The sequence below is a fragment of the Lissotriton vulgaris genome, chromosome 5, assembly GCF_964263255.1.
Source record: "Lissotriton vulgaris chromosome 5, aLisVul1.2, whole genome shotgun sequence".
NCBI classification, from domain to species: Eukaryota; Metazoa; Chordata; class Amphibia; order Caudata; family Salamandridae; genus Lissotriton; species Lissotriton vulgaris.
Window position 1 is genome coordinate 1,654,136,912 of NC_141693.1, and position 25,782 is coordinate 1,654,162,693.

Below are 25,782 nucleotides of genomic sequence, written 5' to 3' on the forward strand. Positions count from 1 at the left end.
AACACAATCAGACTCTACAAGTCCATTTACACTATTCTGGCTATCCACACAAGGAAGACGTGAAAGGCAATCTGCAGTGACATTTTTTTTTCCAGGTATGTATTCCACTGTGAAATTGTATTCCTGTAACCTAGATGCAAGGCGTGCAATTCTTGCTGTGGAATTCCAGCCACCTCCAGCTGAAAGAATGTTCAATAGGGGTTTATGATCTGTTCGCAGAATGAATTTTCTACCCCAAATGTAAATTCTATAGTGTTCAATTGCCCAAACACATGAAAGCAATTCACGCTCAATGACTGCATATCTGCGCTCAGTCTCATTCAACGTTCTAGAGGAAAACGCAACATTCCATTCCAATCTGCCATCTGTTTGTGATAACACACAACCCAAGCCATACAAACTTGCATCCGTGGTGATAATGCATGTCCTGCCAATTCTAAAAGGCTTTAACGTTGGGGAATTTACAATATCTTTTTTAATTTCCATAAAAGCCTTTTCCTGTTCATCTTCCCATTCAAATGCATTATTTTGCCTCAGTAATTTTCTCAATGGCTCCATTTTAGTGGCAAAATTCACCACAAACTTACTGTAGTACTCGCACATTCCTGAAAAGGAAAGAAGTTGATCCTTATTTACCGGAGGTGGAGCATTAAGAATAGCCTCAACATTGGATTTTTTTGGAATAAGGCCTTCTCCAGATAATGTATGGCCCAAATATTCTACAGATTTCTGAAACAATTTGCACTTATGCCCTTTAAGAGTAAGACCATATTGTTCAAGCCTTTTACAGACTGCATCCAAATGCACAACATGGTCAATATCATTTTTAGAGAAAATTAATATGTCGTCTTGAAAACATTTGACGAAAGAATCAAGATCCCTGAAAATCTGGAACATAACTCGCTGGAATACAGAAGCAGCAGAAGCTAGCCCAAAAGGCATTCTTCTGTACTGGAATAAACCCATGGGAGTGATGAAAGCTGTATATTTTTTAGATTCTTCTGCAAGTTCAATTTGATGATACGCGGACCTAAGATCTAAAGTAGAAAATATCTGCGCACCATCAAAAAGAGAGACAAGCTCATTAATGTTAGGAAGAGGGTGGCAGTCAATAACAATGTTAGCATTGAGAGCTCTTAAATCAATGCAGACCCTCAATTTTTGGTCAGGTTTACGCACGAGAACAATGGGGGAAACCCATTCAGAGGACTCAATGGCTTCAATAATGTTCTCACTCAGCAACTCATTCAACATTTCTTTCAACTCATCTCTAACATTAAGAGGAACACCTCTTAATTTCTGTTTGACTGGAAGCGCTCCATCCTTAAGTACAATTTTATGTGTGAAATTCTTCAATTTACCTAACTGATCACAAAACACATTGTCAAATTTCTTGCTCCAAAAGGACATATTCTTCTTCTCTTCAAAACCAGAAGAGATAACATTAATCATCTCTTGTTCACTATTTAGCATATCTTGATCACTGCATAATGACACAGGATCTTTGGCACGTGGATTTAGTGTGATGCCAAGCTCCCATTAATCATGCCATCCAAGAACATTTACACCTTTAGCAGCAATATACAATTTGATATGAGCCATTCTACTTCTGAAAGCTAACGGTACCCTAAAGTAACCTTCTACATCAATCTTACCACCATTAAAATCATCTGCTAGAATATCAGGTAATTCCATATTAGCCATATCACATACACCAAGTAATTTTTCTTTAAAATATTCCTTGGTAATAATGGTCCAGGGCGACCCTGAATCCACCATAAGTTCTACTTGAACAGCAAAAATATTAAAAATACATTTAGGTGATTTCTTACAAGTAAGCATTACACGGCCTGAGTGTACAATAGAGACAACATAACCTCTATCTAAAACCTGTGTATCTTCTTCTATATTTGTGATAGAGGAGACTTTTGCAGGAGTAAAGTTACTAGAAGATGGTCGTGATTGTCCCATTCGAGATTGATTATTGAAACGTTTTTCCCTGCAAACATTGCCAAAATGTCCAATCCTCCCACAAACATTACATTCTTTATTCAAACCAGGACACCCCTGAAATTAAGCAATATGGGATTTGCTCCCACATCTAAAACAAACTAAATTATTATTAAACTCTGTTTTCCTATTGCTCCCCATGTAGAAGTTTTTATTCCCTTTTAGAGCAGAAGAAAACATTTTGTTGTCTCCTTTTGGCTTGACAATGCATACTTCTTCTTCTGTTGTAGTTTTATTAGAAGAAGAACTTTGTTTGACAACAATATCCATCCATTTTTCAGATAACTCTGTAGATTTGGCAATAGCAATTGTTTCCTCTAAATTGGGATCACCCAAGCACCATAGTTTATCTTGAGTCTTTTTGTTTTTAACATGCACAATTATTTGGTCTCGAATCATTTCGTCAGCCATTGCTCCAAAATTACAATGTATGGATAATGCTCTCAATGCAGTCAAAAAGTCATCAAAAGATTCATCCTGTTTTTGTGCCCTAGTATAGAATTTAAAACGATTTAGGGCAATGTTAGCAGTAGGTTTGAATCTTTTCTCAAGTCTATTTAAAGCCTCAACGTAGACATTTAAAGTATCTCCACTTCCAGTAGGAACTGTTAATTGCGGTAAATTTCTGAAAATTTCTTGCCCTTCAGACCCAATACAATGTAAAAGGATACTTTTCTTTCTCTCAGCACCCATGCGTTCTCCATCAATAGCACGCATGTAATTAAAAAATTCTTCCTTCCATCTGGACCAAGGTATAGGTGGATCACCTTTGGTTTGAAGAAATTTAGATGGAGGATCAAATTGCATTATGAAAAATAATTGTAATGTTTAAAATAAAGAAAGAAATAATAAATTAAAATAAATAAAATGTGTCTAAGTAAATATACTCCAAATTCGAGTTACAGAAATTACTGTTGGAGAGAAAGTTTAAAATGTAAATATTGGTGAAAGAAATATTTCAGTGTAAATATTTGCAAGTAGCTCTGTGATCGTAGCTGTGAAATACTAGCAAGTCGCTCTGTGATCGTAGCGTCGTTTCTCACAGCTTGTTTCCAAGATATCGTTGTTAAGAAATAAACAACACATAAGCGCGTAATGCCGCTTCTGACTTCCGTTGTTAGAAAGCAAGCAGCGCGTAATGGCGCTTGTGGCTTTCCGTTGCTAGGGAAACAAAGGACGCACTTGCGTGAAGACGTAGCGCTTGTGGCTTCCGTTGTTAGGGAAACAAAAGACGCACTTGCGTGAAGACGTAGTCCCTTGTTTTCAACGGAGGCTCTGTCGGCAAACACGTCAGTGAGGATTTATGACGTGAGAAGATTCTACGAAGAGCAGGTCCGTTCGTGAAGATTCGAAGCAGCGCGGCTTCGTAAAGGTACAGTCAAAACTTTGAAAGATGCAAAGCGGCAAAGTCACAAAGAAAAAGCCAAAATATAATGAAATCCAGATATACCTCCAGGGAACATCGTAGTGAAGTAGAAAAAGACGGTTCCAAGGTCAGAAAAAATAAAAAGAGCAAACAGATCCAATTTTGTTCTAAAATAATGAAGAAAATGAATGAAATGGGTCCAAACTCCGCTCCTCTGCTGGTAATGGCAGGAGTGAAAAAGCCTCGTCGCCAAATTTTGTAATAATCCAGGGAAAATGTATATCCAAAAGAGATTTATTTCTCAGCAGAGCATAAGGACTTAGTACAACAGCATCAGGATACAACTGACAATTCAGAGCAGAATGTTACATGAGGAAAGTTCTGTTCAGAACATAGAACACATAAGAAAACATAACCATGCACTTAAAGGAGAAGGAGAAAGAGATAAAGTGATTGGAATGTAACACACCCAAAGGTGGCATACTTCATTAAAGGGGATCTCCTCGCACTACGAACCTAGTCATAGTGCGGGCTACAACCCCCTCGCTGAGAAGGAGGAGCTCCAGGATGTTTTAGTGGAGATTAAAGACATACACCAAGGCCAACTACCCAGGAAACAGGCACCAAATGGTTAGGACAATAAAATGTCAATGATATAAAAGTGGCATTTCAGAATTGTGACTTAAACTCCGATTTCACCATTAACGAGATCAACTCACAATTCTTCAATCACCAAACATGAACTTCCTACCTGCTCCCACACAAAAGTGATCACTTATTAAATGTAATAAGGTAATCCAAAGTTATCCTGTGGCAGAGGTAGACCTTGCAATAGTAAAAAATGAATTTGAGAGTTTTTCCCTTTCAGGACATGCAAAATGTAAAAGTACATGTCCAAGTTTTAAAACTACACAAACAGGCTGCACTGAAAGTACTGGGACACATTTTAAAAGGCTGCTTAAGAGTGTGGCATAATAGGTGCCTCAGGCCCATTAGTAGGATTTAATTTGCAGGCCCTCGATACATGTAGTACCACTTTACCAAGGACCTACAAGTAAATTAAATGTGCCAATTGGAGGTAAGCTAATTTTACCATGTTTAAAGGAGAGATCACAAGTGCTTTAGCACTAGCTAGCAGTGGTAAAGTGCACAGAGTCAACCACCATTAAGATAACACATTAAAGGTATGGTCAAGCCTTTACCATCTAAAAGAAAATAAAGTGGAGAAACCAAGATAGACGATGTATGTACTATCATGATCCCTGTTTTTGGGAGGAGCATACCAGGTAGATCGCCAAAACCCCAAGAGGGAAAGTCCGTATCACACCCTCTTTGGAGAAAATGAGAACTGGAAGATGTCTCTCACTCCTCTCTCTAATGAGTTATGGTATTTTACATAGGGTGTTTTAGGATTCCGACAACCCTATCAGAGTATCTCTTATCTGCAGGTGGCATGGCGAATATAAAGCCCAACCCGGGTTCACAAAACAACAGAGACGCACAATAGCTGTATTTTACCATGTATTGTTAAATGCATATGGTTATTTATTGAGTGCTATTTGTCTAGAAATCTATTATTCACTCCATGTCAGTTTACCCTGCATACCTTAGAAAGCTATCAATCTGCAATCAGGTATAGGCTCTTCTGCATGTCCCCTCATCAATCAGTCCCATGTGTGCCACACCTCCCTAATTCTACCATCTTTTTTATACCTTTGTGTCCAATGAGCACCTATGGAGAGGCCACCCCATGCAGATCTTATATGTTGCTGCTAGAGAACACCACCAAAGCCCCTTTTGCAAAAGCGTATGCTAAGCAAGCACATGTAACTATTTCTACTTTTCTCCAAGCCAGACTCATTCAAGACAGGATGGCCTTGCTGATGTAATCACTACACGTAGCTCTGCAGCTCTCAGAGAGTGTAAAGTTTCTATTTTTCTGTTTTAGCTCGCCAAATGTCAAAATGCAGTTATGAATAAAATACGGTGTTCAAGCAGACAATTGTAAGTATTACTATTCAGCTAGCTTTCTAGGGCATAAGCTAAATATGAATGGTGTTAATGGTAAAATGAGGTGACACAGACACCAAAACTGGGAATGAAATCTGTATGCTCGTTCATCACGGTTAGGATTTTAAAATACAAAGGACACCCATACCAATAAAGCGACACTCAATACCTTTCAAGTATAGTTAGCGCGTCCATAAGAGAGAGAAAGAGACTCAAGGAGAGCCAGATATGAGGGGGTATTTCAGGGAGTACCCATGCCTGCAATATGTGAGAATGGAAAGTGTACTAAGGGTAGGCAGTTTAGTCATTCAGCGTTCAAGTTCTTGACCGGAGGTAAGGGTTCTATATTTGCAAGACCGACAGACAATTGGTCTCAAACCCCATAAATTACGCTTTTTCATGCGGCTACCCTTGCCAATTAAGTAAGCCAATCCCAAAAATCGGGTATAGTGGCTTTCCTCAAATGCCAACTGATGCAGAGATTGGCCACAGCTAAAGCGGTCGCCAGCTACCTAGGTGTAGGATTATAAAGACACAGTATATTGTTGTGCGAGGTGTGCTGTAAGAGTAGTCCCTAGATCAATGGCCTCAGCAATCCTGTCCCAAACCATGGCCTCAAACTTACAATGGTGGGCCAGAAGCATAGTATATGAACCGGAATGCAGTGAGGTTGTTTCACCCACTGCACTATTCATGCCCTTGACTGGCCCACTATGTTGTTTTGATGAAGTGCCAGATTGCTGAAGGGGTGTATTATCTTGGCTGCATCATGGCGCACCTTTGCTACCCACAGAGACACAAGAGCATCCCTCATGTGACATCAGCCATTGGGATAGGTTGTTAAAGGGATGTATTGTTTGACCCACTTGAAGACCACCCTTACACTTTAGAAGTGTCCATGGAACGGCCTTAAGTTCTGAATGAGTACAAGTGCACATAAGACTTAGGTTATTCAGCATACCTCATGGTAAATCACTGTATAGTGAAATTATGCATTGAATATCTTTAAGGCACTTTGCTACTAAGCTGTTTATTCACCAGGGTCAGCTAAATCAGCACAGCCTGCATAGACACAAGAAGAACAAGCATTGGTAAAGCACACAGAGTTGGTTCACAAATGGAAGTTGGTTACCAACTGGTGACATTAAGCACTCAATCCCTTATCATACATGTACTCCTCCTTCACTCATCCTTCCACTCACACGGTACCTTGTTGCATTCACTCATCCCTTTACAATGCCCCCTTACACACATACCAGTTAATGAAGACATGTTGACTTGTAAAACAGATCGTTTAGCTTCGCCAATGCATGGTATGTCAATGTTGCACTGAAAATACACAATGGGTCAGGAGCTACCTTATGCCCTGCTGCTGTGAATGGTTGTTGGTATTGGTGCAATTTCAAACGTTGGGTAATCTTGCAGTATTGGGTTCATTTTTAAATATCTCTGGTTGGTAACACTCACATTAAAAGGACACTGATGTGGGTTGCAGGTATAAAGCAGGGACAAATTGCCTCCCCCTTAGAGTTCCGGCATTGCCCTCTCTCCATGTTTTTCCACGCCAGTCTGGACACAGGAAAGCAATACTAAAATTGCACATGACTTGTCTAGAACGCCCAGGCTGTCATGCGCAGTGCAGCACCTCTTTACTCCCAGCGCTGCTAATCACAGTGCCCATGTAATACGTGAGAGTGGTAAATAAACCTCTCAAGTGTTACTGTAGAAAGTGTCTAAAAGTGCCAAAGCAAAAAATAGACAACATAGTTTATTCCTTGTCAAAGACACAAAACCGTAAAGGACAAAACCATAATTTGGTGGACAGTTGCACTTTCCTTTAAGAAAACGGTCACGTGAAAAGAGTAGCAAAATGCACAGGAAAAGTAACTTGATGCCAGACCATGCCTGGCGAGGTCTACCCAGTCCTGCCTCACACCCTCTCTCACCTGCAGCTCTGCTATTCCCTTTGCTGTCCCAACCCTCCTTGTAAATCTAGCCCCTGCACCCCTTCCCTCTGCACTCTACCTCCCTGCAAGGGGGAGAACCTTGCTACAGAATTATTATTGTGCGGAAATAAACCATTATTTCGAGAAAGCTTGTGCACCGGGTGAAGTTGATACTGCGTCACTCACTGTGCCGTGTGTGGTGCGTGGCTCTCAAGTGGAATGCAGCCACTGGCTGATGTTTGAGTGGCTCGGGTTCACCCTTGTCTGCAAGCCCAGCATAACACAACAATAGGACCTCTTCAACAGTGGCACGAGTCACATTTAATGTCAGCATCTGCTGCACCACTGCATCGACAGCAACATCAGTGTCATCTTATACGGTGTGCATAGTTATCAATCGCTATTGCTTTAGACTTCTTACCACAGAACAAAGTCGTGAGTTATCACTGCCTTGAATATTTTCAAACTAGGAATTGAAATCAAACAGCTCCGAATACTATTGACTGGATAGAAGTTATATTGTTATAAGGTGCCGGCGGCATGCAATACTATGGAAAAGGGCAGCATTGGGTTGAGTGTAGGGTCACTAGATGTCTTATTATGCAGTGTGGTGTGCTTTAGTTACTAACCTAATGCTGGCTCTGCACACTCCTTATACTGCTCAGGAGTACAGTATGGCGCATCACCTGCAAGAAAGCAAACAAGTAATGGTTAGAATATGACCATTTATTATAGATGAGCAATTCCTAAACATGATTAGGTTAAAACAGAGAACTCCAGGATTCAATTAAAGCTATTCTTGATTACAATGCACACCATTGGTAAGTGGATAAAGAGCCACATTACACTGGGGTTCTCGACAAAATGAATTGCTGTAACGGGTATTTCAGACATAGCACACATCAATAGTTGTACTAAAACCTAAGGAGTTTTAGCTGTGAGGCAAAGTAGCAAAACCACTTGCTTGGAATCTAAAAGAAATGCATGCGTACAAAACTCGTGCACTATCTTGTAAGGTTACAACACAGTTCACAGAAAACTCGGCTGAACCCTTGGTAGCTATAGCACAAACATTGGCTTTTCCCCAGAGGGATACATAATAGGTTCAAAGAGAACCAAACAACATTATAGTCAAAAAGATAACATTAAATATTCATAAACTAATTTAGAAAATCAATAAAAATGTGCTAAGCAAAATGACACAAAATGGATACAGTTGGATTACTGAAACCAGAGCTAAAATTGTGGTCGATTCACAAACATGCTAAGTAAGATGAACAGAGTTCAATGACTACTCCTGCACATATCTTTACACTTTTTTGATATTATTAAATCAGGTGTTATAATATACCTGTAAAGCCAAGCCACCTGACCTGTGATTTTTAATGCAATTTCTTTGAAGTCTGCCTGTTGCTTGTGTGCTGTTTTGCACAACAGGAAGATGGGCAACTGACTGTTTATTTATTTATTTTTTATTCATGGTATATCATTTTTTCCTAATGGAGAAACCCCTTCATCTCTCCCCCCACCAAATCTAAAGGTGATCCATATCCCTTCTGTGGGAAATTAGGTTGTTAGTTGACTGGAGTGTCAGCCCTGGTCAAGCAGCAAACACAATCCTTGTCAGGATGCGGCACACGCCAAGCCTAAATTAACCTGCGCTCAACCCTCTGGGAACTCGGCACAGAACAGTCAGGCTTAACTTAAAGTATTTGTGCAACAATTCAAACAGTAGTAAAGTGGAAATACAATACAAAAAGGATCCCACACCAAGTTAGAGAAAGAGTATACTCTTTGAGAAATTAAACAGGACCAAAATGACCAAAATTCCAATTAGTCAAACCGGAGATATTCAATTTTAAAGGTTTTATTGAAAAAAGTACTATAAAGCACAAAGTGCCAACAGTGGAATCTGGTTGCTCCAGATGGGGACAAAGTCACAGGTTTAGGTTGACTGCCATGGAGCATGGACTGGCTACAGGAATCCAGTTAGGCCAGCTGAGCAAAGTACCTTAAATTCTGGTTTGCAGAGCATTGAAAGGTTGGGAACTGAAGACGCGTCACACAGCTGAAGCGTTGCGTTGCGTCGGTTCTGAAGGCAATGCAAAGTCAATCGTCATCACTGAGGCTGAAGACCAGTAGTAAGGATGCGTCATGCAGTGACTGTTCTGTAGATGTCACGAGCTGCCGAGGTGATGCGAGCCTTTGTGACTTTGTCCAATCCACGTTGAGTAGCTCACAGATTGCACAGTCACGGTGCAGAAGCAAGGTTGTTGGAAGCCTGTTATGTCGCTGAGGCTTCAGATCAGGAGGCCAGCCAACTAGTCCTTGGAGTCACTCTGGGTTCTGGTTTCAAGAGAAACAGGTCCAGTCCTCACCCAGGCAAGAGGACAGCAAGACTGCAGTTAATTCAGAGCAGCAGTCCAACAGAGTGGCAGTCCTTGTAGCAGCACAACTGTGCTTCCAGGCACTTGTATACACAGGTCCAGAAGCGTACTGAAGTGGTGGTGTCTGAGATCCAGTTGTGCCTTTAAAGTGGGGAGACACTTCTAGGGCATGTCTTTAAAGAGCACTTGTGCACTGCCTTCCTAGCCCTTGCTCCAGACTAAGTCTAGGTGGTATGCAGCCCTTAGAGTGGAGACAGGACACGGCCTATTCAAGTGGAAGTGGAACTGGGCTCAGCTCCTCCATCTCATCCTGCCAGTGATGGCCAATGGCTGCAGGCATGAAATGGCTAAGGTAAGAAAATGCCAACTTGCATTTTCAAAACTGTAATCTAAAATCTGACTACCTTAAATTGGGATTTAAAATTATAATTCCAGAGACACCAAACATGGAGAGGTTACTTGTCTCCATTTGGAAATTACATTTATAAAATGGAATACGGTAACTTCAATGTTATCCTGTAGAAGAGGCAGGCCTTGCAGTACCAGGACATGTCAAACCTAAAAGTCCTACTTTTTAAAAACACTGCACCATGCCATTAGGGCTGTCCAGGGCCTACCCCAGGGATGACTTATATATACTAAACGGGAAACCTTGGGCCTGGCAAATGGGTTATTTTGCCTGGTCAAAATGGCAGTTTAAAACTGAACATACACACTCTCAAAAGGCAGGCCTGAGACAGGTTTAAAATGCTACTTAAGTGGGTGGCACCGTCTGTGGTGCAGGCCCACTAGTAACATTCAATTTACAGGCCCGGGCCACAGGTAGGCCACTTTATTAGGGACATACAAGTAAATTACATATGCCATTTGGTTGTTATAGATCCATTTCTATATACAATTTACCAGAACCATCAAACAGACTGGTCTTATAGATAAATGGGGGTTCAGTAATCCTTGCTGGCAAGAATATACATTTTATTTTGTCCTGTTTTTTGCCCAATCCAGGATTGACTACCAGTTTGTCTCTAAATCACTTTCTCAACACAGCTTACATGCAGATATTGGAGCCATATTAATTTCAGATCATGCCCCAGTCACACTACATTTCGAACTGCTTCCTATTACTCCTAAGATTAAACATTGGCATTTTAACACAGCTCTTTTACTAGATAGTGATTTTACTGAGCAGTTTAAAAAATGTATTCAGTAATATTGACTTTTAAATGAATTGCAAGATATATCTTTTCAAAAGTTTTGGGAAGCCTTTAAAGCTGCTTCAGGAGACTTAATTTTGTCATGTGTTTATGAGAAAAAGCTTGAAATATTCTGAAACATATTAAATTATTAGAACAAGATTATTTTGTATCTAAATCTAGACCATATTTAGATGAACAGGTAAGACTAAACTTGAATTTATGAAACTTTACACAGATAATGCGTAATCTTATCTCCTCAGATCAAACACTAAATACTATGAAGGGCAAAATAAAGCAGGGAAGCTTTTAGCAAACTATTTGAAAGTTAAAATAGAATGAGTTAAAATTGAAACAATAATCCGTAATGATGACTCCCCGGTAACTAAGAATAAAGACTTTTCAACAGAATTCTCTGGTTATTATAAAACACTTTATAGCCCAGAAACTGATCCATCCATGCTGATACTGATCAATACTTATGCTCTGTTCAAAAGGAATTTGACTTACACACAGATTTGTCTTCTGTGGATTTTTTATTTATCGCTCTAAGATATTCACAAAGCAGTTAACTCTATCAAGAAAAATAAAGCTCCTGGGTCAGTTGGTTTTCCCATTGAATCTTATAAATTTTTTTCAAAAGCATTAGTTCCTAAACTACATAAACTTTGTAGCTCTTTTTGTATGACTAATTCAGCTTTCGTTACCTTTCAAGATGCTTTAATTTGCCTTATTTATAAAGGAAGTAAAGATCTTAGTTTATGTAAAAATTATCGACCAATATCCCTTGTTAACTACAATTATAGCATTTTTGCCAAAATCCTTGCGCTTTAACTGGATTGTCTTTTTCCCACTTTAAAAGGTAGGGAACAATCAGGTTTCATTAAGGACTGCCATCTTTTAGATAAAATAACTTTTTTAAAACATTTTAAATAAATCCAAATCATACTCATAATCTTTAGCAGCTATATCTTTAGATGTAAAAAAGGCTTTTGATCGGAATTTTCGGTTTAATTTTGGTGAAATGTTTATTAACTTACTTTCTATCCAATATTGGTCTCCTAAGATTTCTGTATTTGTTATTGGTTTAACTTTTACTTATTTTCCTTTTCACAGAGGCGTTAGACAGGGTTGTCTGCTATCTCCTCTTCTTTTTATTTTTTTCTTGAACCTTTCTTATCTTGCATATGACAATACACCAATATACAGGGATTTAAACATAGAGATATATGTATATCAAATGTTCAGTTATTGACTGATGACAGTCTCTGAAATATGTCTTCTCCTAGTTCTTCTTTACAATCCTGCCTACATACAGTTTCCATCTTTGCAAAACTTTTCGGCTATAAACTTAATGCTGACAAGTGTGAAATTCTTCAACTTAAGAAATGGTGTTTTATTTTAATTGGAATCCTAATAAAATAAAAAATCTAAGTCTTTTGTTACTAATTCTGTGAAAGATATGGTTTCCATTAATTTTAATACTCTTCTCCACCCTTAAAGATCTCACATCACGCTGGAATCCTTTGTTTATTTCATGGTGGGGTAGATTAGATTCTATAATAATGATGTTAGTCCCCACAATACTTTTTTACTTTTCCACAATTCCTATTAGCAAAAAAATGTTTTATGGAATGATAAAAAAAATTGTAACATTTTATATCCCATCTTTATTTCTAATCTTTCCTCTCTAGACCAATTTCTTCAATCTTCTATCTGGTGCAATACATTTATTACAATTAATAATAGATGTATTTTTGGGAAACCCTGGTGGTAAAAAGCATTGTTATGTATGCAAAATCATTCAGTAATTCCTTTTTTCTCAAGCCAAACAAACTTTTAATTTTCCTAATTCATATCAATCATCCAAATATCAAATTTTAGGTAAAAAACTCTTAGAATCTTATTAAGCTTTCTCTCTTGATTCTTTCTCAACTACTATAAAATCTTCTTTACAACAATTACTCTCAACTTTCCCGCCTGCCTCTAAAATATATGTACATCTTCTTACCTAACCTCAACTTAGGCACATATCTTCCTTGCAATTACTGTGAGAATATGATCTACACATTTCTTTCTCAAATTCTTTATAGAATAAGATTTGGATTTAGGTATGCAAAACCTCACACGTTGCTAATGCTACTCAAACTTTATTCTTCAGTTGCAATAGATTAATGTTTACTCCAGCTACTTTGAGTACATTTAATTCTACCATATCATCTATGTGTTGACCATGTATTTTATCTAACTCAACATTAAAACACATGTTATTTGAATGTCCCTATGCATACCAATTCTGGCGTCAGGTTTGGTTACACATTAACTGAATTTTTCATACTAATGCCCCTTTTTCTTTCACAAATGTATTTTTAGTCAGCCGTTCTGAAATGTGGAAAAGTTGTGACTTTAATGCACCAATTGGAGATATATTAATTGCTGTAGCATTTCAACAAATAATAAAGAATTGAAAAAATGCTCCTAATATTTATTTTTAAACATGATGGTACAGTAGTTGTTATAATCATAGACTAGATAGATATTGTGTTACTCCACTTTCACTGGCTATCAAGAGATATGTTCTTTGGTCACTGGTAACTGCTTTTTGAAATGCTTCTGCTTTAGTGACTAACTTACACCACCATATAACTAAAGAAGTTTTAAAACGTCCTTAGCTTTCTTTTATTTTTGCTTTTTCTAATATTACATTTAAACATAGGTCTAATCATATTATATTACCAAAATAATGTTAATGTATTTTTGTATCACTTGTTTTGTTTTAGTTCTATTTTTATTTTTTATTTGCTTTCTTTCTTTCTTTCTTTTCTTTTCTTGTTTTTTAGATATGCAAAAGTTTATCTAGTTCAGTCATTTATTTAGAGCTCATGGTATTGCCTTATGGTTTGTTCACTTTTTATTATGATTGTTTTATGGATACACTCTGCATCCGAACAAAGATTAATTGAATTATGAATGTTTCCATGATTGTATTTGCATTTTTGCATTTCAATAAAGCTCTCTTTTAAACTTTAAAAACAAAATGGCCACAAGTCCTAAAAAAAGAAGTGAGGATACTAAACAAGTTAGGTAGAATGCAAATGATATCATGGGGCATGCCATCACAGTGCATGACGTCACAGTGTGTGCCATTTCACATGGGATCACAGGAAGTGACCTCACTGAAAGTGACATCACAAGAACTGACACCGGATATTTAGACCTTATACATATGTTCTTCAGGTATATCGTGAGTGCATTTAAGCACATTACGAGATTTAACAAATGAGATTTTGCATCCGCTTGTGGCCAAAAGTGTCATGATCCGGATGCAAAATCTGTGCCTCAACTAATACATTTATCTATTTTTCAAAGTCCTGCCACAAAGAAAGTGGCAACAATGAGAAGCCTGGTAGTACATCTGTTATGCTTAATTGGATGCAAAGTCTGAATGTTAACATTTTGATGGGGTTAAGTCACCAGTTGCAGAAATCTTCATGTGCCTAGTAAATCTTACGGAATAGTAATAATGGTAGGAAACTCAGATGGTTAATGCTTTTGCTGGGGATATCTGTTTTTTGTAGTCCCAGATTTGAATCAAAGTAGTATAGAAGGTTAATGCATCTCCTGCCAATTAAATAATGTAACATGCAGATGACAGATTTTTATTTTATGTAGATAAGTAAGTGGATCACTGCTTTCAGCACAGAAATCGCTTTATTACTTGCAGTTCATCAATTTTAATCCTTCAAATATGGAACAGTGAGCTATTAAGGACATGTGACTCCTACATCAAGTAACTTTCACTGTCTTATGTAACATATTTGGTACTTTGATTTACACACTTACATGATTTATTGTCAAAGTATAATGTGGATGTTACATAAAGTGCTCCGACACCCTGACTTGGGATGAGAAGCGCTATGAAAGAAATAAAATAGTGCTATTTAAATTGTCATTTATTTGTCTAAATACTGGGACAGATCAACACATCTGACATTCTTACAGTGCATGCACTTATATACAGGAACTAAACAAAGTCAAGAGCATGCCTCTCTTAACTACCTATGAAGCGATAACAAGCTGTGTGCTATTGTTTCCACTCATTTGATTTTAAGTGTGATGCTCAAGACTGTGTACAGCAGGCCAGGATACTCAATCAAAAGGAGGCTTGATGGCTCCTTAACTTTGTCTTTGGCCCAGCTGGAGGTGAAAATAGGAAGACCCCTTGCTGCCTGGATGTTACTTCTGGGAATGTAAATTAGACAACATGCACAGCATAATTCTCTGGGGCCCAACTTCTTGGCAGGGTGGATGGCATCTACTCGCATGTACCCACAACGTGTACAATGTGCCAACTTAAAACAATTCTTCACAGTGTGGCGAGATGGCAGGGCCTCTTGTTGGGAACTTCCAAATAGGTTCTTGTGCGCCCTCCTATCAAAGCCGCTCCCCTCCACTAAAACCAAAGGGTTGCTGAGGCAGGTGCAAATGCCCTGGTTTATTGTCACACCCGTTAATAGCTATTAGCTGTTTGGAGCTCTAAAAGACAGCTGGATACCCACTGCGTACAACTCTTCTTCCCTGCCACCTATGTGATATTGGCTCCTCACCGGGCAACCCGGCAAAGAAAGCCCATATGGTGTGTTGAGAGGTCGGTAAATGGGAACTTGATGAGCATACAGCAGCATTCTTTGCATTGCTTGCTTCAATCTGTGAACAGCATTTTCTATACACTGAAAATGTAGAACTATAAGGTACAGTATTTTTCTGATCTTCAAACACTTGCTGCTAAACATGGTCCTTTCGTATATGCATTGGAGGAATTGAGGGGCAGTACCTCTGCGAACATGCTGTATATAAATGTCCTCACTCTCACACACGAGTATATATGTACGAAAAATATTAATTATAAACCTCACAGTATAGATCAAGACATACATTGATGTACACATCAAGGCAATTATTAGGTGCGAGTATACACCGCCTTGAGATCTGTGATCTAAAATCAGAGGTTGGAAATGGGCATATCAAACACAGCCAGCCAACGAGGAGCCCCTAGCAGGAATACAATCAACAAACAAAGGACGGTTTTATGCATCTGCGTATTCCCAAAGAAAATATAACATAGGATTAATTACAGGAGTTAACACGATATAAAAAAAATAAAAAGTCATTCACACTTTTTACATAGAAGATAGTGACATCCTATAAAATAGTCTGAAAACGACAACATCCCTGTATGAAGCCCAAGTTCGATTTCGAAAACGTTAAAGCACAATTTAATATCTGTCGTAGGGAAAGAAAACAATCTTTGCTAAGGACACCTTCAAAATAATAGACTAGACAGGCCTTTATATCGGGCATGAAAATCCGTCTAGTTCCAGGCGCAGAAATACAGCACAGAGATAGCTCCATATGTGGTCTGCCTTTAGCACTTGACATTCTGCCAAATATGTTTTTCTGGTAACCACTGCCAAAGCGTTATGATTTTAATCTTCTAGTCTAGTCCATACTTTCTGTAAGAACAGCTGGAAAGTGAGCCAAAAGGAGAGACAAGGATAGCACTGTAATATGATTTTATACCAAGGAAACATATTTTCTTAAGTTATGTTCAAGTTGGTATAAACTTCATCAAACACAGGTTCTGGCTGAAAATCTTCCTAACATACTTCAAGTTGTAAACAGAATGATTTATTCCTATTAGAGTTCTCCATGAGTGACAAGGGCCTGTAAATGTATTGTGTCAGTTTCAATGTGTTTGTATACCTTGAAAAACCAGCGGTAAAGGCAGAAGGGACAACCAGTCATCATCGTACACGAGCTTCCTTGCCACTCCCAGTGGAACTGTATGTAAGGTACCCTGTGAGAGTGTGAGCAAGTGTGTATGTGTTTGTGTGTGTGCGAGCGTGTGTGTGTGTCAAAAAATTGATTACCGGATGACTGAGGAGTGAGCCCTGGTCAAGCAGCAGCCACAGTCCTTGTCAGTGTAAGGCACAGGCAAACCCAAATTAACCTGTGATCAACCCCCTGGTAGGTAGGCACAGAGAAGTCAGGATAACTTAGAGGCAAAATGTAAAGTATTTATGTGACAATTTAAACAGTAAAACAGTGAAAATACCATACAAAAAGGATCCCATACCAAGTCAGAAAAATAGAGAAAATTTGAATAGATAAAACAAGAGCAAAACGACAAAAATCCAATCAGTAAAACATGAGTTATGAAGTTTTAAATAATAAGAGTTTTAAACAGCACCTTAAAGCAGAAATTGCAAACCACGGTTATCTGGTTCTGCTGGACCAGGTCAAAGTCAAAAGTTCAAGCCAATCACGATGGAGTGTGCGTCAAATACAGTCCCTGATTAGTCCAGCTGAAAGTTTATCTTGTCAAGATTTGTGGCAAGAGTCCCACTTACATTGGAGAGGGCTGTGAGGATCAAAGAGTGTAGGCCTGAAATCAGTGCTATATTAAGGGTGTCCAGCCTGACATTGTTCTTTTTGTGTATCTCCTTTGTCAAGGAGTTGTCAGCATGGTACAAGGAACAGGCAGGCTGGAGCTTCACGCTGGTGGTCCCCCACAGGTTGTTGATGCTGCTGTGTGAAGAGATGGGCTTGACAGTGTCTCACGCTGGTTTTCAGTGTCAGAGGCATGGTCTCTGTGTGAATGGGCCTGTGCCCTGTTACAAAAAGCTTGATTTGATAACCCTTGAGCCACATTTAGGGTCCAGGACCTGAAAGGTACCACTTGCGGATTAGGAATTCACTGCAGCTGATTCCGGTAGCTGGTTGGGAGCATTTCATGTTCCTGTGGTTCAAACCAAGAGACCAGCAGACTAGCCCTTGGAGTCTCACTTGGGTCCTGTGTTCAAGATGAAGTTGCAGATCCAGTTTTTCTCTTCCCCAGGCAAGAGGACAGCAGGCAGCAGTCAGCACAGCAGGACATCAGTCTATTTAGAGCAGCAGTCCAGTATAGTGGTAAAACCTGTAGCAGCACAGCACCACTTCTTCCTGGCAGAGTATCCACAGGTCCAGAAGTGTACTGAAGTGGTGGAGTCTGAGGTTCAGTATTTATTCACAGTTGTGCTTTTAAGGTGGGGAGAAGCTTCTAGTGTGTAGATGCCCTGCCTTCTTGGCCCTGGCTCCAGATTAATTACAGGGAGTATGCAGCCATTTGGGTAGAGGTAGTGCATAGCCTATTCAAGTAAAAATAGGGCTATGCCCAGCTCCTCCATCCCAACTTGCTTGTTATGGCCCATCCTGTGACATTTAAGCTCCCCACTGGGTGTGGCTGACTAGGAGGAATACACAAAGCCCATCTGTCAGCTACACCCAGTCATGTGCCCCAGAGATAGGCTGCAGGCACCAAATAGCTATGAAATTAAAATGCCAACTTTCTAAAAGTGGCATTTTCAGAACTGGAATTTAAAATCTGACTTCACCATGAGTTGGGATGTTTATTTTGTAATTCCAGAGACACCAAACATGAACTGGTCATCTCTTCCCAATTGTAAATTACTCTTATAAAATGTAATAGAGCAATTCAAATGCTATCCTATGGGAGAGTTAGGCCTTGCAGTAGTGAACAACTAATATAAGCGTTTTTCACTACCAGGACATTTAAAACTTAAAGGTACATATCCTGCTTTTGTAAATACATTGCACTCTGCCCTCTGGGCTGTCCAGGACATACCCTAGGGATGAGATAAATGTATTAAAAGTGAAGAAAGGTTTATTTTGTCGGATGAAATGGCAGTTTAAACTGAACACACTGACTCCGCAATGGCAGGCCTAAGACATATTTAAAGTGCTATTTAAGTGGGTGGCACAATCAGTTCTGCAGTCCCTCTAGTAGCATTTAAAATACAGGCCCTGGGCACAGGTAGATCCACGTTATTGGGGAGTTAAAAGTAAATTAAACAAGCCAATTAGGTATAGGCGTATTTTGCCATGTTTTAAGGAGAGAACAAGCATGTTAGCACTGGTTAGCAGTGGTAATGTGTACAGAGTCCAAAGCCCAGCAACAAAAAAGGTCAGCAAAAACAGGGGGTCTGAAGGCAAAAAGCTAAGGAAACAATACGCAAAGGATGACAGGTCTAACAGTGTGTGTGTCCAGAATGGGCACCCAGCAGCATCTTTGTGCTGACATTCAAAGTTAGTCTGAAACAGACAAGCCACATAGTGACCAATAGTGAAGCACATATTCATAGTGTGATGGGGCATTTTGCAGGACCTGCTACATCAGTAAAACTGACTATGTGTATTTAAGAGAGGGAGAGAGCGATAAAGTGAGGAAGAGAGAAACATAAGATAGCTGATAAAAATGAGAAAGTGAAAATCCAGGGCATGCCATAATGGAAAGTGGAGCTCAGATGGGAAATGTGGGCCGGGGGCTGAGGGCCATATGTATCATCAACCTGATTTGCGATTCTGAAATAGCGATTTTTTAGGAATCGCTATTTCAGAATCGTGGCCCATAGGAATGAATGAGAAGTTATTCCTAATTTGCGATTCGCAGTTTGAGAATCGCAAATTGAGAATAATTTCAAGGGTGCAGGGGTGTCCAAAGGAATAAGCATGGGTGCACAGGGCATGTATGTGCATCACATTGCACTTTGAAAAACGCAAAAATGTGCTTATTTCAAGGAATTTGCAAATTACCACCAACTTGAAGTTGGTGGTAATTTGCGATTCCTTAAGGACAATTTGCATTTTTTTTTGCTTCATACATTGCATTTAAGGAATCATTAAATTTGTGATTCCTTAAATTCAATTGCAAAATAAGGAATCGCAAATTTTGCGGTTCTTTGTTTTGCACCAGATTTTCCTTAACCTCTTCAAAGCTAATGTCAAGGGTAACTCGTCATGCACTGCCCATTCATTTCAATGGAAATCTCATTATAAGGGGCCTAACTCCAATAGCGTCCAAGTGGTTAATACATACCATTTGACAAATTCGCATTCTGCAAATTTCGGCATTTGCAAATGCGAATTTGCTTGATACATATGGCCCTAAATGCCTAAGTGAAGCAGACGAACAATGAGAGTAGAGGAGACAGGTTGGTAGGAAAATCTAAATTGCTGAGGGTGCATGCACATTTGTGTTTGTTCCTGCATCGGATGTTTTATCTTAAAATATTGAAAAACTCACTTGCGTGCTGTCAGTAGGTGTGTGTGTAGGAAAAGGACTTTTAAGATGAGAGCAGTCAGGCTCAACTTAGAGGCAATTTTATGTTATGATATGAGGATTTGTATAACGCACTTGCCACCCGAGGGGTATCCAGGTGCTGGAGTAGATGGGAAGGCCAATTGAGCTCCTAGTTGAATAGCAAGCTCTTCATTTTCGCGCAGAACTCGAATAGAAATGGGGTGGTCCTGATGTGGTGTGGAATAACGTTCCAGCATTTGGTGGCAGTGTAAGAGGAGCGTCCTCCTGATTTTCTCCTGCAGATTTGTGCGAGGTGGAGTGTGTCTGAGCGCAGTTGCCTGGTGTGTTGGTGTGAGGCAGGTCTAGCATTGTGTGGGGCTTTCTATGCATGGGTGAGCAGTAAGAATTGGCATCACTTCTGGATTGGTAGCCAATGTAGCTCTCTGATGTAGGGTGTAATGAATGCGCTGTGTGGGATGTTGAGGATGAGTCTGGCAGAGACATTCTGGATGGTCTGAAGTCTTTGCATGAGTTGAATCGTAAGGCTGGTGTAGAATACATTCAGGTCTATAAGCGCTGGGATGGGTCCAGGTAGCCATGCGCTATATAAGCTTGTATTTATTCATTCATTCATGCATTGCAGTAGTCTAAGGTGCTGATGATGAAGTCCTGGGTTATGGTGCGTCTGGTATATGTGGGGAGCAATTGAAAAATTCTGCAAAGCATACAAAGAATGAAAATGCAGGCACATGTTTGACTGTCATGAGTCTATGATACGAGATGATGCTGAGGCTTTTGGCGTGGCCACTGGTAGGGATGGGTGTGTGCGTGGGCATGGGTCCCAGGTCTGTTTGCCATAAAGAGGAGTCCCATGGAGAGATTTTCTTCCTGAAGATCATGACTTCTGTTTTATCCGTGTTGAGTTTTAGGTAGTTTGATTCATACAGTTTGCTACAGTTGACATGCAGTGGTGAAGTTGGTCCTCATAGTGTGGTTGTTGACTGTGAGAGAAATGATGAGTTGGGGGTCTTCTGCATAGGAGACAATATTGATTCCGTAGGATCTCATGATGTGTGTGAGTGGTGCCATACAGACCCTCTAAAGAGTAGGGCTCAGCAACGATACTTGAGGGACATCACAGATGAAGTTTGTGGGTTTGGAAGTGGAGGGAAGGAGCTTGACTCGCTAGGTACTGTCAGAGAGAAAAGAGGCCAGCCATCCCAGGGTGTGTCAATGTACCCCAGAACTGTGGAATCTTGTAATGAGGGAGCTGCAGTAGATGATGTTGAAGGCTGTAGAGAGTTTGTGTAATATGAGTGATGCAGTTTCCCCTTTCTCCATGATTATCCAGATGTCATCAGTTACTGTGATTGCTGCAGAATCCAGACTTCGAGATGTCTAGTTGGCGGTGTTCATCAAGATAATTGGAGAGTTGCTCGTTGTAAGCTTTCTCCACCACTTTGGATGGGAAGGGAAGGAGTGAGATGGGTCTTTAGTTGCTGAGGTCTTTTGGGTCTGCAGTGAGTTTTTTTCAGGAGAGCTGTGGTTTCTGCATGTTTCCAAATGTCTGGGAAGGTTCCACTTTGGATGGAGGTGTTGATGATGCTGGTGAGGTGGTGGCTCTTTCAAAGTTACTCCTAGGTTGTAGATATGGTAGGGACAAGGATCGGTGGGGGTCCTGTCCTGGAGTGTCTTTTGGGGAGAGGGGTTTTCAATTTGTAACCTCATGGTCTGATTTGGTGGTGGTAGGCAGCTGGTCGATGAGTCTTGTGTCTTTCATTGGGGGTCGAAGTTGCTGTAGATCCAAGAAAGAAATGGGAGAGGTTGTTAAAGAGATCTTGCAAAGGGGTGATGGAGTTGGTGGCAGCTGGGGAGATTTGAGAGTTCTTTTGTGATGTTCAAAAGCTCTTTTCAGTTGTTGGAGCTGTTTTCCAGCCTGAGAGCTAAGGATGTTTTTCTTGCTTCGTCCACATGGGTGTGACGTTCCTTGAGTGTGTACTTATAAGTGTTTCTTGTGGTGGTATCCTGGCTGGTTCTCCAGTTTCTCTCCAGCTGTTTACAATGGCATTTGAAGTTTCTAAGGTCTTTGGTGTACTATCTGGCTTGTGTGTTGGCACGTGAGTGTCTGAGATTCTTCATGGGGCTAAGGTGTCTGCGCTGGTGTTGATCCATGTTTTTAATGTTTTGATGTCGGCATGGTCTGCAATGAGGTTTAGTAATGCGTAAGTATGTTTAAGTGTTTCTGCAGCACTTGAACAGTAATAAAGAAAAAAGACAGCACAAGAAAAATTCAAAACCAGTTTAGAAAATTAGAGTTAATTTTACTGAATGAAATGCCACCAATATAACAAACATCCAACCAGTAGAACTGGAGTTATGCATTTTAAAGCTTCTTGGGAAAGTAACGCCCAAAAGAAAAAAAAAGTACCAAAAGCTGTATGGCCGGGATAACCGTCACCCCCTCCCAACACAATCCCCAAGGATGGGAAGACGGACACAGTTCTTGAACTTTTGGAAGGCGGGAGGGAGTTACCCTCCCGGCCGTATTTATTAAAATATGAAACAAAATTAAAAACATTAAAATAACAGTTTCATATCATGTACAATTTTTCATTTATACATTACGATGTTTATTGGCTAACCTTAACAAATCTCTAAAACAAAGGTTCTCCTAGCCGAGTCTAAACATCCTGCAAATGCATACTCTCTAAATAAAAATTGTACATCCTAACATTACGGGCCAACGGCAAGGTCGTAACCGGTGTCAGATCCCTAATACCAGAACTCCCCCCTCGCTTGTGAGGGGCGGGCGCACAGAGGACTGTACCTCTGTGCCAACTTCCAATTTCCCTTGTCTTAGCGGGGGCCCCTTATTTAACTTGACGCCATCTTAGTGGTCGTCCGAGGACTCGTGTGAGGTGTCTAGAAGGTAGCGTAGAGCCCCCTCCCACCCCACACTTCTTACCACATCCGCCGTCGCGGATGTCCTGGCCCCGGGAAATTCGTAGGATGGGCCGTAGCCGCCTCCTCCCCTGGGAGGGGCCTATGACCGCCTTCCCCTTTAGGCGACCCCATACTCAGAGGGTGCCGCCTTCCCGTGTGAGGGGCCAATGGCCGCCTCCCCCCGGGCGCTCCCGTCCATAATGGGTGGCGCCCCACCTCTAGGGATCTTCCAATTACTGCTCACCGATCATGACCTTACCGCCACAGGCCGGATAGCTGACCGGCTATCCGGACCCCCCACAAACTCCTACTAAAGGTCATGAACTCACAAACCCCTTAACCATGCTATGAAGTCTCCTATGAGTAAGACATTCCCCTCCCGGGACAAATGGACCCCATCCTCGAGATACATGTGGTCCCCCCGAATACATCCATGCGAAATACAATGCAACTGTCCTGAGCGAAACAACCTACTAAGTTTGTTATTGACTTTCTTAACTGAATGATTCAGAGCTGTCACAGAGAGGGCCCCCCGCCACACCTTCCTGGGAATCATGTGTGACCATGCTATCACGCACCCTGGAACCCTTCTCGCCAACCAACTAACAGTGGATAGAATTCGCTCGAGCAGTACTCGTCGACCAATGGAAACCAAATCATTTCCTCCCAGGTGTACTATGATTACAGACGGCGGTGACCTTGTCCGCCCTAACAGTCCCTCAATAAAACATTGAAATTGGTCAATACAGAGCCCGCCCCTTCCGTGGAAGGTCACCCTGTACCCGTATTCCCCAGCCACGTGAATCATGTCACCTGCTTTGAATACGTCCCCGGCACGCCTCACGTATGAGTGGCCAATGACCCACACCACTCTTTCCTCAGCCGGTGATCTTTGACCGCTGGTCCCCAGGTGTTGGGTCAACTGCACAGTCCGCCCCGCAAAGCCTGCTCGCGAAACTGTAAACCAAACAGAAAACAAGAAGCGTGAGTGCATGACATTGGCTTCACAACATGTGCAACCGCACATACCTTTTATAACAGTTCGAGGACCAACGTCCCAATTGTTTCACTTTTTCAACACTCAGACCCCTGGCTGTAGCCTCTGTAGCAGCCCCTATCCGGAAGGAATGGGTCCCAAAATCGCTCGGGTCCAAGCCCGCTGCCGCGATTGCCATTGTTAGCACCCGCTGAAACTGAAACCTAGTCAGCGGGGTGGCGTCGGTGTGTCTCAGCAAGCTTCCCCCCCACGATACTGCCCTTTGCTCCAAATATACCTCCACGCATTTCACCGGGCACGTGGGGGACCCTTGAATGCGCTGGACCACAACACTGTCCCCGATAGCTCCCTGATCGGTTTTGGACCTGGCTATTGTGACTTCCATTGAATCACCCTTGATCAGAATGTGTTCTCGACACAGACCTCCCCCCGTATCCTGCTTGTTCTTTGCTACCAGCTTGCTTACCCGCATAGCCCCATGGAATGCTAATGCAAAAGCGGCCCGGAACAGCACTGCCTATGACTGGGATGAACATGTCGCAGGGAATACGGACATTAACAGGGACAATCTTTCTAGCCCGATCGGGCGCCTCACGTCCCTTCTACGACCCTCGAGCCATTGCCAACCACGCAGTGCCTTCTTTACTAGAAAGGACGATGTGGGGTCCTTGATGCCATGCGCCTGCGCCATGAAGGCAATGGCGGCCCGGTGCGTATTGCCCGTTGCCGCTGATCGGCCTGCCTGGTGGAGTGACACTAGGAACTTCAGGACATACTCTTCCTGCCCCCAATGATCCCCCCTAGCTGGACCCAAAAATGACCAATAGGAACGGAACGCCCCTTCGTATGCCTTCCTTGTCGTGGGCGCTAGACTTGCTCCCACGAGGTCCTGTAATCCGGGGCACCGAGTTACCAGAGAGCTTCGGGAAATGGTGCCGCCACCAAGTCCGCGGAAGGTAGATAACCCCTGAAGGCCTGCATGTGGGAACGAGAGAGTGCATCAGCCGCCTGGTTCAGTACACCCGGCACGTGCCTCGCCCTAAAGTGGACGTTTAATCTCAAACACAGTAGAACAATTTCCTTCAGTAATCTCAAAATCCATTTGCAGCGTGCTGCTTGATTATTGATACATTCAACCACGGTCATGTTGTCGGACCAAAACACCACTGTGCGATCTCAAAACCCATCCGGCCATGTCTTTAAGGCCACAAAAATGGGGAACAGCTCAAGAAACCCAATGTTACCTGTGAGCCCACTGTCGTGCCACCACGTCGGCCATGTTTGTGCCGACCATCGATTACCGAAGATGGCGCCAAATCCCACACTCCCCGCCGAGTCGGTCCATAAACCCAGCTCCTCGGAGGACGCTGGTGGCTTGTTCCACACGACGCGACCGTTGAAATCCGCCAGAAATGCCAACCATATGCGCATATCCTGGCGAACCTCTGCAGACAGTCTTGTGCGGTGGTGCCCTTCCTTGAGACCGACCATGGCTTGTGCAATAGAGCGGGAAAAGGGGCGAGCCATAGGTATCACTCTAAGGGCAAAGTTAAGCTGGCCCACTGCTTGTTGCAACTGATGGAGAGTCACTTTTTCTTTGCTGATGCACAATTCTAGAGAGGCCCTAAATTTCTTTACTTTCTCCCTGGGCAGACGGAAGCATCCCTCCACTGAATCGAGCTCAATTCCAAGAAACTCGAGTGAAGTAGATGGCCCCACTGTCTTCCCCGGTGCCAATGGCACGCTGAATCGTTTCATGAGATCGCAAAATTTCAGTAAAGCCTGTGCACA

At 41.5% G+C, this 25,782-nt stretch overlaps 1 protein-coding gene across 1 annotated transcript in view; it reads right to left on the reverse strand.

Moving 5' to 3' along the window:
* LOC147716912 (acid-sensing ion channel 2-like) overlaps window positions 1–25,782 on the reverse strand; it is a 1,907,803-nt gene that overhangs the window by 409,359 nt on the left and 1,472,662 nt on the right. The window contains exon 5 of the mRNA XM_086923796.1: window positions 7,962–8,018. Coding sequence (XP_086779922.1) covers window positions 7,962–8,018 — 57 coding nt within the window. The remainder of the gene's footprint in view (window positions 1–7,961; window positions 8,019–25,782) is intronic.